General features: G+C 42.6%; 1 protein-coding gene across 2 annotated transcripts in view; it reads left to right on the top strand.

Moving 5' to 3' along the window:
• ADAMTSL3 (ADAMTS like 3) overlaps positions 1-14,517 on the top strand; it is a 369,755-nt gene that overhangs the window by 200,453 nt on the left and 154,785 nt on the right. For both annotated transcript variants that reach the window (XM_040493500.1, XM_040493501.1), the window contains one exon: positions 6,068-6,225. In XM_040493500.1, the coding sequence (XP_040349434.1) occupies positions 6,068-6,225 (158 nt within the window). The remainder of the gene's footprint in view (positions 1-6,067; positions 6,226-14,517) is intronic.

Genomic DNA, 14,517 nt, shown 5'->3' with positions numbered 1-14,517 from the left:
TGTGTGTGTGTGTGTGTGTGTGTGTGTGTGTGTGTGTGTGTGTGTGTATTTTGAATTCATTCAAACCAGAAATGTTCTCTGAGAAAAGGTGATGTCAAAATGTTTAAGTAAACATGTTTAAGATCACCAGTAATATAGATTAAAATCTTGAAAAGAAAAAAACCCAAGAAATTCTGCAGTACATTATGATCTAAATCAGAGAAGCAACAGAATGTCTTTGGGGCAGTAAGGGTGAATAATTGTTTGAAAGGGTTGTTTTTTTTTTTACCCTTAACTTCATTTTATGAATTATGACCAGAAGAGTGTGACCGATATTTTTTAACTAAAATACCAAAATGTTTACAGTCATATAATGGTTACTTTATTCAAGGCTTTCTCTGCAAGGAAGCATCACAACATTCTCTCAGCTTCTTTTTAAAATGGCTTACAGCCTAGAGCTCTTGATGAGAGTAAATCTTCATCCTTACAAATGTGAACTTGGTTTTTTGAAAACAGGTAAAAATCGTTCAGATCCAAGTTTTGTGGATCATTTGAGGGATCCCATTGTGACATATGATTCTGGATTCAAAACTACAAAGTGCTGAGTGTTAATAGTAGCATTATTCATAATAACCATAAAGTGAAACCAGCCCAAATGTACATCACCTGATGGATGGATAAATAAAATGTGGCGTATGTAGAACATTACTTTGCTGTAGCAGACAACGAAGGACCGACCTGTGCTACAACGTGGATGGCCGTTGAAAACATGTGAAAGAAGCCAGATGCTAAGGGCCACATATTATATGATTCCATTTATGTCTAATGTTCAGAATAAGCAAATCTATGGAGACAGAAAGGAGACTGATGGTTGCCTGGGGCTTGGGGGAGTCAGATTCGTGGGGAGATGGGGGTATGACTGCTCGTGGGTATAGGATTTCCTTTGGGATGGCAAAAATGTTCTAAACTTAGATCATGGTGATGTTTTCACAACTCTGTGAATGTACTGAAATCGTTAAACTACAGTTTAAATGGGCAGATTTTATGGCATGTGGATTTTATGGCGTATCAGAAAGATGTTTAAAAAATCTTCAGCAACTGGGCCCAATTTTCTCATGATGCTCAAGGCAGTTCCCCAAAATTCAGCTGCGAAAAGCAAAAGTAGGTTTGTAAGTTCCAAAACCAGAATAGGTAGACGGTAAACAGAATAAGTAAAAATGAATACTTTGAGGGAAAATATTCATTTACATGCAAATATGTTCTGGCATACTAAATATAACTTTATACTCAAAACTGGCACTGTTCCAAGAACAGGGCTCAAAAATGTTCCCATTTCTCCCAAGGTGACAGAGCTGTTGTTTGGAACATTTCTCCTTCTGAACAGTCTTGCAATTGACTCTGGAAGGGTTTCTGAAAGTTCTCGTTCTCTGCTGATGATTAGAACTGGCTTCATTTACAAAGGATTTAGTTAGCATTTCTGAACATCTAAATATAGAAGTGGTTTTATTTTCTTGATTTATACAACTGTTTTCTTAATTTTTTATTTGAAGCAAAGATACATTCCTGAAATAAAGCTTACTTTGCTGAAATAAATCATTCTTTGAAGATCTTCATTAACTACAACCTTCCAAAAGGCTACATCATTAAGAACTGAGAACACTCGGTAATGTTAATGTCAGTCTCTTTGCTGTGGAATGGAATTTAATTACAGAATGTCTGTCTTACCTACTGCCTAGAGGTGTTCAGATCCTAAATTTCCAGTCCTGTCCAAAGCCTGGCCCCAACATAGTCCCCCACTTCCCTAAAACATCAAAAATGGAAGCAATAAAAGGATTCCTGGGAAGGAGATTTTATTATAGCAAAGCTTTGGCATTAAATGTGTTTGACTAGCAGTAAATGTGAGAAGGCATGTTGCCATAAACTGAAAACCTGCATTTTGGTAAAAAGAATCATTTTTGACCATGTGTAGACATGTACAGTTGACCTTGAACAATGTGGGGGTTAAGGGCACCAACCCCTGCACGGTGGAGAATCTGCGTAAAACTTTTGACTCCCCCCGGATTGAACCACCAACAGCCTATTGTTGAGCAGAAGCCTTACTGGCAACTTAAATAGTCAGTTAACGCATATTTTATATATTATCTGTTTTATATACAGTATTCTTACAATAAGGTCAGCCAGAGAGAAGAAAATGTGATTAAGAAAGTCTTAAGGAAGAGAAAACACATGGACAGTACTGGGACTGTGTTTCTTGAAAATAAATCCCTGTTATCAGTGGACCTGTGCGGTTCAAGTCCGTGTTGTTAAAGGGTCGACTCTAAAAATACAAGCGTAGATGCATAGTGACCAAAGGAAACAACTAGTGAGTCTGGTCGCATGTACTGTAAATGCAGCACTACTCGAAACCTAAGTTTGATGTATTTCTGACTGCCATAGCTGTGTGAACGCTCTGTATGTTTACCTAACAGGACTTTAGTGGCCTTGGAATTTAAGGAGACCTTTTGAGGATGGTTAGCAGAAGGCTAACCTCTTTTGAAAGAGAGATGCCTGGACTGGTGCTTCTCCGTGCACACCCTTCCGCTGGAAGCAGCTAGAAGCTTCCATCATCTTTGTAGATATCTCTCTGATAAACAACTGGAATGAATCAGAATATTTATTTATTTATTAGTTTTTAGATGTTTATTTATTTTGAGAGAGAGACAGTGTGAACAGGGGAAGGGCAGAGAGAGAGAGAAAGAGAGAGAGAGAGAGACAGAATTGGAGGCAGGCGCCAGGCTCCGAGCTGTCAGCACAGAGCCTGACATGGGGCTGGAACTCACGAACCAGGAGATCATGACCTGAGCCAAAGTCAGATGCTTCACCAGCTGAGCCACCCAGGTGCCCTGGATCAGCATATTTAAAGGCACCATCATAGACTTGAGCTGTGAAGATTTGGGGAATTTGAAAGCATCTTGACTTCTGATTCTACTTTTATCTGTTGGAGACCGCACATCATCTTTGTCTTCACTCTTCTCTGCAACCCCCCACCGTTTTAAGCCTGAGGAGGAGAGAGAAGTCAGCGGTGGACAGCAGGGCTGAAGGCACACACCCTCTGCCTTTAGTGGTGGGTATGTTTAGGGGCTTCCTGGTCTCCACCCAGGACAAGCCCTCTTGCTGCAGAAACCACAGAGGGGTCCGGAAAAGCTCTATCAGCTGAAGGGCCGTGTGCATTTCTTAGTAGCCACGAATCGTGCATCATCACAACATAGGGCTGCAGTCAAATACAGCAGAATGCTCAAAATTAATAAACACTTAAAAATGGATTTATAAGTCAACACATCATCTGAATTGTCGCTTTCCACCGGTCTCCACCTCGCCTGTGGATTCATCACAGTGGCTCTGTTAGTCCATATTATCTGAATCACTTGTATCCATGATCTCCACTTTCATGAAATCCCTTCCCCTGTCTTTAGTCACCCACTTTTGACTCCTACACAGTAGCGATCAGAGAACCTGCCTTCCACGTCCTACCTATGCAGCCAGCATTTGCAACCTAGAGAGCTGGAAACCTTCTGAAAAAAAAAAAAAAAAAAGCCATAAAGACAGTTTTTTCACGAGCATATATGTGTCAGTGGAGGGAAAGAGTGGTTTGGATAATTCACCTGCCCTTGAAAAAAGGGCAAAAAGAGTGGGTTTGCTCCCTGAAGTTCTCATGCCCTTGCCACTAACAGTCCTGGACACTGTCCAAGTAATGGAATAGATTTGATAGCAAAAAAAAAAAAAAAAAAAAAAAGCCAAAACACCAGGACCAGACTAACAGAAACGCTGGTCTTTGGTTTCCAAGCCTGGATGTCCGACCGGCCTTCCCCTTCCTCCCAGATTCCGGCATCTCTGCTGTGACTCCGCATTCCGATGACACTTAGGAAGCTGTGATCCTAGCAGAGGCTAACGCAGTGCTGAAGCAACCCCAGCACAGCCGGGGAAGCCGCTGAACACTATCTGCATTTAACCTCAACTCATTTCAGGCTGAACCTCCGTCTAGAAGCTCGGTGTCTTTCAAGCCCTCTGTGTGGATGGATTTTGTCCAGTCTCGCCGTGTGTTTTGATGTTGCCAGAATGCTCGCTGTTGCTCCTCCTTTACTGCAGAGCGATAATCCATGCAGTGTGGGGCCTTCTTACTATCTCTAGTGTCCCATCTTTGTTTTTCTGACAGCTCACTTTGTAACAGTTTTATGTCTTCATTGGAACCAGGAAATGAATTTAATCTCACGCTTTCCAAAAATCCACTGCGGTCGTAGCGATCAGGGCCAGCGTGGTTGGGGTTTTGTGTGCCTGAGAGTAGCCGTCAGTATTCTTCGACCGCTAATGACTCCTGTAGATCAAGGAGCTCTGAATTTTCCCAGAAAAGTTCCCAGCCTGCCTGTCAGGCATAATCAGGGACGTCTCCTAATGCGTGTTATGCAGTCTGTCCAGGGCTCTTGGATTCCCACAGATGCTCCAGAGAGCAGAGAGAAATTGAAGGAAAACAGCCAAACACAGCCGCGTGCAGATAGCAGCCCCCGGTGCCAGACGGTTTTGTTGTGTTTTCTCAGCTTTCCTGGGGCTCGGGTTCTGTCGTGTCCTTGGTTCAAGGTGGTCGAAGGGCCATTGAATATGCATGAATCAAGTATAGGTTTCAGAGCAGAAGATCTGTGATATTGTCTGTTCTGACTCCACATTTTAGAAACAAGACAGTGAAAACCCAAGGCAGAGACGGAAAGAGAGCTGGGGTCAGAAATGCATGTGCCCCGGGCCCTGGCCACACATTTTTAAAAAATTTTTAGCGTTTATTCATTTTTGAGAGACAGAGAGAGACAGAGCATGAGCAGGGAAGGGACAGAGAGAGGGAGACACAGAATCTGAAACAGGCTCCAGGCTCTGAGCTGTCAGCACAGAGCCCGACGCGGGGCTCGAACTCATGGACCGCGAGATCATGACCTGAGCTGAAGTCGATGCTCACCCGACCGAGCCACCCAGGCGCCCCTGAATTTTTTTTTTTTTTAACCTTAGACCAGAAAGAAATATCCTTTACAAAAAGTAGAAATGCTGTTTTGGTTCAACTGTTGACATTTTTCTGTAGGAGGTCTAAAAGCCCTTCTGTTCATATAAAAGCAAATGTGAATGAAGAGATAACATGCGGGGGAGAGATCTTTGTGGTGATGAAATAGTGCTGTGTCTCCATCCCGGTGATGTGTGATAAAATGGCATAGGAATGCACACGTTTTACCGATGTCGATTTCCTGGTGTTCATACTGCAATGTAGTTATTATATAAGATGTAACTGTTCCCTTGGGCAAAATGGTGCATAGGACCTCTCTAGTATTTTTGCAACTTCCTGTGAATCTATATTTCAATATGAAAAGCTTACTTGAGAAAAGAAAAAAGCAAGTTCAAAATTCACGGTGGTTTTGTCCAAATGAAAGACTGGGCTTAAGATCTTCTCAACGGATGATCAAATGAGTAACATATCTTTACTTTGAATAATAGCGACATCATGAAAAAGTAGGAAGAAAGAGATGTTTTCTCTTTCCCCTTATTGCGGGAATGGCTCCAAATTGTTGCGTAGACCCAATTGGACCTCACACCTTTGTGGACGACTAAAAAGCTTGCATATGTACCCCACCAATCTGAGTCCATGTAAGCTAAGTGGCTATGTTGATATTGGGTTGATATCATTGTGGTAGGGTCCCCTCCCTAAGGAAAAAACAAAAACTCAAGGCAACCTGGCTATACGTGTATGTGACAACATCCCTCACGACCTTGTAACATGAGACCGCTTAATCAGACTGCATGTTTGTGTGTTATCATCTATGGGAGACAAAGAAAGAGAAAATGTGTAAGAACCTCTGCCTCGTGCCGTTCGGGGCTCAGTTCTTCAGGTACGAACTCAACTGAGCGGTGCTGGCACAAATAAAGTTAATTCCTGGAAAGAAAGGCCTCGCTGTCACGACTCTCGGTGCGAGAATCCTGCTACTTCCGATGCTGGTATACGTGTAGTGAAATAATTTTTGAAATAGAACGAATGCTTTCAAGATAGTTCTCTCATTTCACTTCTGTTTTTAAATTTTAGTTATCGAATCAAAAACACTTCAAGGAAGCAAAAGAGAACACAGCTTTAACAGCCCTGGAGTTTTTGTTGTAGAGAACACCACGGTTGAATTTCAGAGGGGCTCGGAGAGGCAGACCTTTAAGATCCCAGGACCTTTGATGGCTGATTTCATTTTCAAGGTACGATGCGCCTTTTCGCAAATGTCCTGCATCTGAAGCTCCTCACATCTTGAATTTTTGAAACGCTGCGTTTGTTTACCAGGAAGTCATCAGTGATTGTTTCTACACTGAGCGCGTATCATGCACCTTTCCATCTTGGCAGCGGCTTCCTAAAAATTGTTCATCTCCCTCTAGTTTCTGCTCCTCAACCCCACCAGTTAAGAACAAACCTCACTTTTTTAAGGGGAGGGATTGTTTTTGCATTTATAGACTCTGGTTGTGTTCAGTTTCAAACCTCTAGGCGGAGTTTCGTGAAAATGGTCAACGGTTCAATGCTGCATGTCCTAATGTGTTGTGCGTGCTGTCTCCTTGCAGAGAAAATGGGGGCTCATCCCTTTCCTTCCTGGTTTGTTTCCTCAGTTGTATCTCATCACATGCGCTCATTGGGCACGTCATAGGGGTCCTTCTAAGAACTCTTCTTGTTTCTAACCCTGAGCCTCTGTCCCCTCTCTGGGCGAATCAGGGTGCATCTTTCCTCAGTCAGAGGATATGAAATAGAGTGGCCAATATATTTCCAAGGTAACACAGTGTGAAAATTCTTCTGATGAAATTGAAAATACCCAAGACATGAAGAAAAGAAAGGGCATTTCCGTGGGTGGTTTTGTCCCAACCCTTTTCAGAAACTCATTCCAAACGAAAATGGAGAAAAGCAAGTAACGGCCCGGAAGGGCTTTACCCGTGTACTCAATGCCTTCGACAGACCTGTCCGTGTACCACATAATTATCTGTCACAGAATGTTCCTGGTTGCACACCGGTGTCCTGTGCTCCAGATTCAGCCTGCAGTGTGGCCAGCCAGGCGTTGAGCTGCACAGTGTTGTTTCTTTGAGTCTGAGTTGTACCTGGCCGACATTTAAAAATCGAGGAATTTAACATAAAACTATCAGCTATTTTTATGCTTCTCTTTAAAATGGGAAGATGGAGGGGCGCCTGGGTGGCGCAGTCGGTTGGGTGTCCGACTTCCGCCAGGTCACGATCTCGCGGTCCGTGAGTTCGAGCCCCGCGTCGGGCTCTGGGCTGATGGCTCGGAGCCTGGAGCCTGTTTCCGATTCTGTGTCTCCCTCTCTCTCTGCCCCTCGCCCGTTCATGCTCTGTCTCTCTCTGTCCCAAAAAAATAAATAAACGTTAAAAAAAACACTTTGTTTTAAATGGGAAGATGGAACTCCTAGTTCACATTTGGTCCTAGCAAGAACTGGCTGCAGCAGGTTACCAGGGGCTTTCCCATCAGGGCACACTCTGTCCGCGCCGTGGTCCCCACTGCTCCCTGTTGTGTTCATGACTTTGAAGGCATGAGCGTCGGTTCACAGACATGTAGGTTGCCTTTCACAGACACTCCTTGCTGTTCACAGATGTGTAAGTGACTTTTGTGTCAGACCCTTAAAGCATTAAGCCCGTGTTAGTTTTGGACAATCGCATTTTTAAAAGGCTTTTGGGAAGTATAATTGTCATCTTCCTTTCCTTCTATTCTTTCCCTCGGGCTCATTGTTATGCCAAATTTCTGTGCTGCTTTCGCCCCTGAGGGTTTTCCCATTTGATTCTCAAGTAGTTAAAGTACACCCTTGCATGCACGCGCACACACGCACACACACACTCACACGCACACATCCACACACATGCATTCACACCCACATGCACCCACATGCACTCACATCTGCACACACATCCACACACACATGCATGCACACATGCACACATGCACACACATAGGCACCTTTTCTTTTTTTATTCCTGTTTTCATTCCTTCTTAGACAATGTGTGTTCTTCTCAGGTCATCTTGGAGATCTCTGCATGGGAGGTCCTTGTAAAATGATGGAACGGAAGGAATAGCACAGAGGTCACCCTTTCAAGATATTGTTTGGTTGCAGCATCAGCATGGAAAATATACTTTTTATTGTCACCGTGCATAAAAAAACAACATACACATAAACCATATATTTCTACATGTTGGTGTGTGTACATTTTTTTTTTTAAGATTTGAGAGGATGTGGGGCACCTGGGTGGCTCAGTTGGTTAAGTGTCAAACTCTTGATTTTGACTCAGGTCATGATCTCATGGTTCATGAGATCAAGCCCCACGTCAGGCTGTGTGCTGACAATGCAGAGTCAGCTTGGGTTCTCTCTGTCCCTCTCTCTCTGCCTTTCCGCCCCCCTCTCAAAATAAATAAACATTAAAAAAAAAGATTTGAGAGGATGCTGAAAACATAAAAAAACTGAAAACATAAACGATGGCTATTTTATTTTTTATGTTACTGTTTTTGTCATTTATTTCTTTTTTTAAATATGAAATTTATTGTCAAATTGGTTTCCTGAGAAATGATGGTTATTTTATTTATTTATTTTCAATATATGAAGTTTATTGTCAAATTGGTTTCCATACAACACCCAGTGCTCATCCCAAAAGGTGCCCTCCTCAATACCCATCACCCACCCTCCTCTCCCTCCCACCCCCAATCAACCCTCAGTTTGTCTCAGTTTTTTTTTAAATTTTTTTACATTTATTTATTTTTGAGAGACAGAGTGAGACAAAGGGAGAGTGGGGGAGGGGCAGAGAGAGAGGGAGACACAGGATCGGAAGCAGGCTCCAGGCTCTGAGCTGTCAGCACAGAGCCCGACGCGGGGCTCGAACCCACAGACCGTGAGATCATGACCTGAGCCGAAGTTGGACGCTCAACCGACTGAGCCACCCAGGCTCCCCTTACCTCTTTTTTTTTTCCTTCCCCTCCTCCATGGGTTTCTGTTAAGTTTCTCAGGATCCACATAAGAGTGAAACCATATGGTATCTGTCTTTCTCCGTATGGCTTATTTCACTTAGCATCACACTTTCCAGTTCCATCCATGTTGCTACAAAGGGCCATATTTCATTCTTTCTCATTGCCACGTAGTACTCCATTGTGTATATAAACCACAATTTCTTTATCCATTCATCAGTTGATGGACATTTAGGCTCTTCCCATAATTTGGCTATTGTTGAGAGTGCTGCTATAAATATTGGGGTACAAGTGCCCCTATGCATCAGCACTCCTGTATCCCTTGGGTAAATTCCTAGCAGTGCTATTGCTGGGTCATAGGGTAGGGCTATTTTTAATTTTTTGAGGAACCTCCACACTGTTTTCCAGAGTGGCTGCACCAATTTGCATTCCCACCAACAGTGCAAGAGGGTTCCCATTTCTCCACATCCTCTCCAGCCTCTATAGTCTCCTGATTTGTTCATTTTGGCCACTCTGACTGGCGTGAGGTGATATCTGAGTGTGGTTTTGATTTGTATTTCCCTGATAAGGAGCGACGTTGAGCATCTTTTCATGTGCCTGTTGGCCATCCGGATGTCTTCTTTAGAGAAGTGTCTATTCATGTTTTCTGCCCATTTCTTCACTGGATTCCTTGTTTTTCGGGTGTGGAGTTTGGTGAGCTCTTTATAGATTTTGGATACTAGCCCTTTGTCCGATATGTCATTTACAAATATCTTTTCCCATTCCGTTGGTTGTCTTTTAGTTTTGTTGGTTGTTTCCTTTGCTGTGCAGAAGCTTTTTATCTTGATAAGGTCCCAGTAGTTCATTTTTGCTTTTAATTCCCTTGCCTTTGGGGAATGTGTCAAGTAAGAAATTGCTACAGCTAAGGTCAGGGAGGTCTTTTCCTGTTTTCTCCTCTAGGGTTTTGATGGTTTCCTGTCTCACATTCAGGTCCTTTATCCATTTTGAGTGTATTTTTGTGAATGGTGTGAGAAAGTGGTCTAGTTTCAACCTTCTGCATGTTGCTGTCCAGTTCTCCCAGCACCATTTGTTAAAGAGACTGTCTTTTTTCCATTGGATATTCTTTCCTGCTTTGTCAAAGATGAGTTGGCCATACGTTTGTGGGTCTAGTTCTGGGGTTTCTATTCTATTCCATTGGTCTCTGTGTCTGTTTTTGTGCCAATACCATGCTGTCTTGATGATGACAGCTTTGTAGTAGAGGCTAAAGTCTGGGATTGTGATGCCTCCTGCTTTGGTCTTCTTCTTCAAAATTACTTTGGCTATTCGGGGCCTTTTGTGGTTCCATATGAATTTTAGGATTGTTTGTTCTAGCTTCGAGAAGAATGCTGGTGCAATTTTGATTGGGATTGCATTGAATGTGTAGATAGCTTTGGGTAGTATTGACATTTTGACAATATTTATTCTTCCAACCCACGAGCATGGAATGTTTTTCCATTTCTTTATATCTTCTTCAATTTCCTTCATAAGCTTTCTATAGTTTTCAGCATACAGATCTTTTACATCTTTGGTTAGATTTATTCCTAGGTATTTTATGCTTCTTGGTGCAATTGTGAATGGGATAAGTTTCTTTATTTGTCTTTCTGTTGCTTCATTATTAGTGTATAAGAATGCAACTGATTTCTGTACATTGATTTTGTGTCCTGCAACTTTGCTAAATTCATGTATCAGTTCTAGCAGACTTCTGGTGGAGTCTGTTGGATTTTCCATGTATAGTATCATGTCATCTGCAAAAAGTGAAAGCTTAACTTCACCTTTGCCAATTTTGATGCCTTTGATTTCCTTCTGTTGTCTGCTGATGCTAGAACTTCTAACACTATGTTAAACAACAGCGGTGAGAGTGGACATCCCTGTCGTGTTCCTGGTCTCAGGGAAAAAGCTCTCAGTTTTTCCCCATTGAGGATGATGTTAGCTGTGGGCTTTTCATAAATGGCTTTTATGATCTTTAAGTATGTTCCTTCTATCCCGACTTTCTCGAGGGTTTTTATTAAGAAAGTTTGCTGAATTTTGTCAAAGGCCTTTTCTGCATCGATTGACAGGATCATATGGTTCTTATCTTTTCTTTTATTAATGTGATATATCACATTGGTTGATTTGCAAATGTTGAACCAGCCCTGCACCCGAAACGATGGTTATTTTAGAAGGGATAGGTGCTTTGGGGGGAGTGATCTTAGCTTTATTTACAGTATTCTGATACTTAAAACAATTCTTTTTAATACAACTTTTTAAAATGTTTTTATTTTTATTTTTGAGACAGAGAGAGAGAGAGAGAGAACATGAGCAGGGGAGGGGCAGAGAGAGAGGGAGACACAGAATCCGAAGCAGGCTCCAGGCTCCGAGCTGTCAGCACAGAGCCCGACGCGGGGCTCGAACTCACACACTGCGAGATCATGACCTGAGCCGAAGTCGGATGCTCCACCGACTGAGCCACCCAGGCGCCCCTAAAACAATTCTTAACGAGAAGAACACAGTCATATATCACTTGCATAATTAAAAGTTCTTTTACACCTTGTGGCCCAAATTCTGTGTTCACCTCCTAATAGAATATATTTCAGTGACATGTTGCCCCAGTGTGAATTAGTACTATTTTCTGTGTTCCTCTCTGGGTTCTGGTTTTCTCAGATTTAATAAACAATTCTGGGCTTTAACTTCAACTCCTGGAAAGCTTTTGATCTCTCTTGACGGAAAGGCTTTTAAATATACACACACACACATATATATATATATATATATATATATATATATATATATATATATATATATATATATATATATATATATATATATGTATCCATCAAAGAAGGTGTCGCATACAACTGTCTGAGTCACACATAACTGGAGCCTGATTTTCGTGCCTGTGGCCATTTTCTTTCATAAATGTGGTGTGCGCTCGGTGGGAGAGAATTTGGCAAAATCAGACACCGTGAGGAAGCAGTATGACTCTGGTGTTGTTTTTTCCCTGACTTATAAGCTTGTCCAAATAATGTGGGTTTCTAGGAAATATACTTTTCCATCGGTTACTTTTTCTATTCTTTTTTCCCCCTTTTTTCTTTCTTCTTTTTTTTTTTTTCCTGGGAACACCGTCCTTTTACCCAGCCTGTGTTGTCGCTAAGGGGGGGAGCTCTGGTTCCGCTCACATCTTCGCGGCTCATCATACCATCGGGTGTGGCTGCAGTTGGGGAAGTTGAAAGTGCGCATGAGGTCGCCAGCGATGGGCGGCAATGTGTTTTGCTGTATCTCTTCCCGTTCCCATCAACCGAGAGCAGCTGGTCTAAAAATGGAACATCTGACTTCAACCCAGGCTGTAGAGAGGAGACCGGCTCTGCCCGCTCGGTGCCAACAGAGCACAGTCATGGGTGCGCCCGGGGATACTGAGGCACACTCTTTCATACGGGCACAGATTAGACCTTACTTCTTGGACTTGTAATAAACAGACTGTTAGAAACCATTATATTCTGACATCACAAGTAACCTCTGAAGGCCTCGGTGGGATGTCAGATTCTTCTGTGGCTCTTGTTCAGATTGTAAAGCCTAGCAATCCACTGCACCAGTGAGACAAAAAAAAAAAAAAAAAAAAAAAAGTCTTTCTCCTTTTTCAGAAGCTATATTTTCATGATTGGACCATTCTTGAAAATGACACTTTTTTTCTTTTTTTTTCCTTCCCAGTGGATTTATGTATTTTTGTTTTCCCGAATGACCTTTTTCTCATGGATGACCTTCGTCACAGCGCTACTGGGTCACAGTATTTTGTGTTAGCGCCCCTCAAGTGTTCGTACTTAGCTTTTCGAATGTGTGTATGCTGCCACCAGGTAGCAGTAGAGAGTCCTGATCAGGTACTTCATGTCTAGGCTGTGTTGATTGGAGGGTCCTGTAGGCACTATCTGTTCCGGGAGAACTTTCTGAACAGTTGCATCTGTGAGTAGATGTTTGTGAATATCAATTTCAGGAGTATGCCCATAAGAACGAAACGAAATGGTTTTGGTAAAGACCTCTCTTTCCATGGTTCACCACTTTGTGCTGGTGGCTTCCCTCTCTTTTGCAACATATCCATCTTAAGGGAGGGGGAAAAAAAGCTCTTCTTCCTTGTGGTCTGCAACCTTCCTCTTTATTCCAGATACCTGTCATCTTTCTCCCACTCAGATATTTTGTGTGTCTGCGGGAAAAGGTTTTCTGATATCTCTTCCCACTCATTTTCAGCCAGGCAAGCCTCTGCCGTCAGTTTCCCCCAACCTCAGCTCTAGATACGTGTTATGTTCTCTCTTTACACCGTCTCTCCTTTCTTTATGGGCAGTTATGAAAGCACCTCTGCGTGATCCAAGGACGCAAAGATTTGAAACTGTCTGTCCTCCTTTATTGCAAAGAGCAGGTGTCTGCAATGTGGTGCAGACAGTGACTGAATTTGCACATTCACGGGTATTTCAGAACACAGCAAGACACAGTTGTGAGGGGCGGCGCCTGTGCTAGGTTCCCGAGGCTCTTGTGAAAGCACCTTTGTAAACTGGGTGGCTTGAAGGACAACAGATAGTCGTTGACTCCCAGTTCTGAAGGCTACACGTCCAAGATCAGGGTGTGGGCAGGACTGATTCCTTCTGAGGGCTGAGGGAGAGTCTGTCTCATGCCTCTCCCCAGCTGCTTGTGTCCTCGAGCATTCTCCCTTGGCCTTCTCTGTCTGGGCATGTCTGCCTCTGCACCCACATTTCCCCTTTTCTGAGGACACCAGCCATTTTGGATTGGACCCACCCTAACGACCTCGCATTCACTTTACTAGATCTGCAAAGACCCTACTTATTTCTAAATAAGATGGTATTCTGAGGTACCATGGGTTAAAACTTACACGTATCTTTTTGTGAGGGAACCCAATTCAGCCCATACTAGTGCCCAACAGCAAAGAAAATTTACCTATTTTCATCATGTCCATCTATCAGAATTCCCTCTCGACCTGAGCATTTGCCGTTAACCACAGAGGCAGAGACTTGAAATCTCACCTGATGTTTGCCATCATGTGATGTGTTGAGAGAAATTTCTTGGTGAAAGCAGTTCAAATACTGTTCTAGTAGTTACCAGAATTCACAGCTAAATTATATGTGTAAACTGGATACACACACTTATTTAAGAAAGAAAGAAAGAAAGAAAGAAAGAAAGAAAGAAAGAAAGAGAGAAAGAGAAAGAAAGAAAGAAAGAAAGAAAGAAAGAAAGAAAGAAAGAAAGAAAGAAAGAAAAAGAAAGAAAGAAAGAGAAAGCAAGCAGAGTTTTGTATAAATAGCTAGTCTGTAAATTTTGGAAATTAATTTGAAGTGGCCAAGTAAGGTGGTTGAATCTGAGTTTATTTTTCTTACCATTGTTAGAAAATCATTTTCTTAATGAAACGCAAGTAATATACTTCTGCACATGTTAATAGGCACTTCTTCATTGCTGTTCTGTGTACTCGACCGCGTGCCTCGTCAGCAGAGCAATCGGCCCTGGGGGTTCGAAAGTGGTGGTTGGTGACTGGGGTTTGTTAGCAGGAATGCGG

The sequence above is a fragment of the Herpailurus yagouaroundi genome, unplaced genomic scaffold, assembly GCF_014898765.1.
Source record: "Herpailurus yagouaroundi ecotype Mexico unplaced genomic scaffold, PumYag 185, whole genome shotgun sequence".
NCBI lineage: Eukaryota > Metazoa > Chordata > Mammalia > Carnivora > Felidae > Herpailurus > Herpailurus yagouaroundi.
Note: the sequence above shows the minus strand (reverse complement) of the source record. Positions and strands in the feature narration are given on the sequence as shown.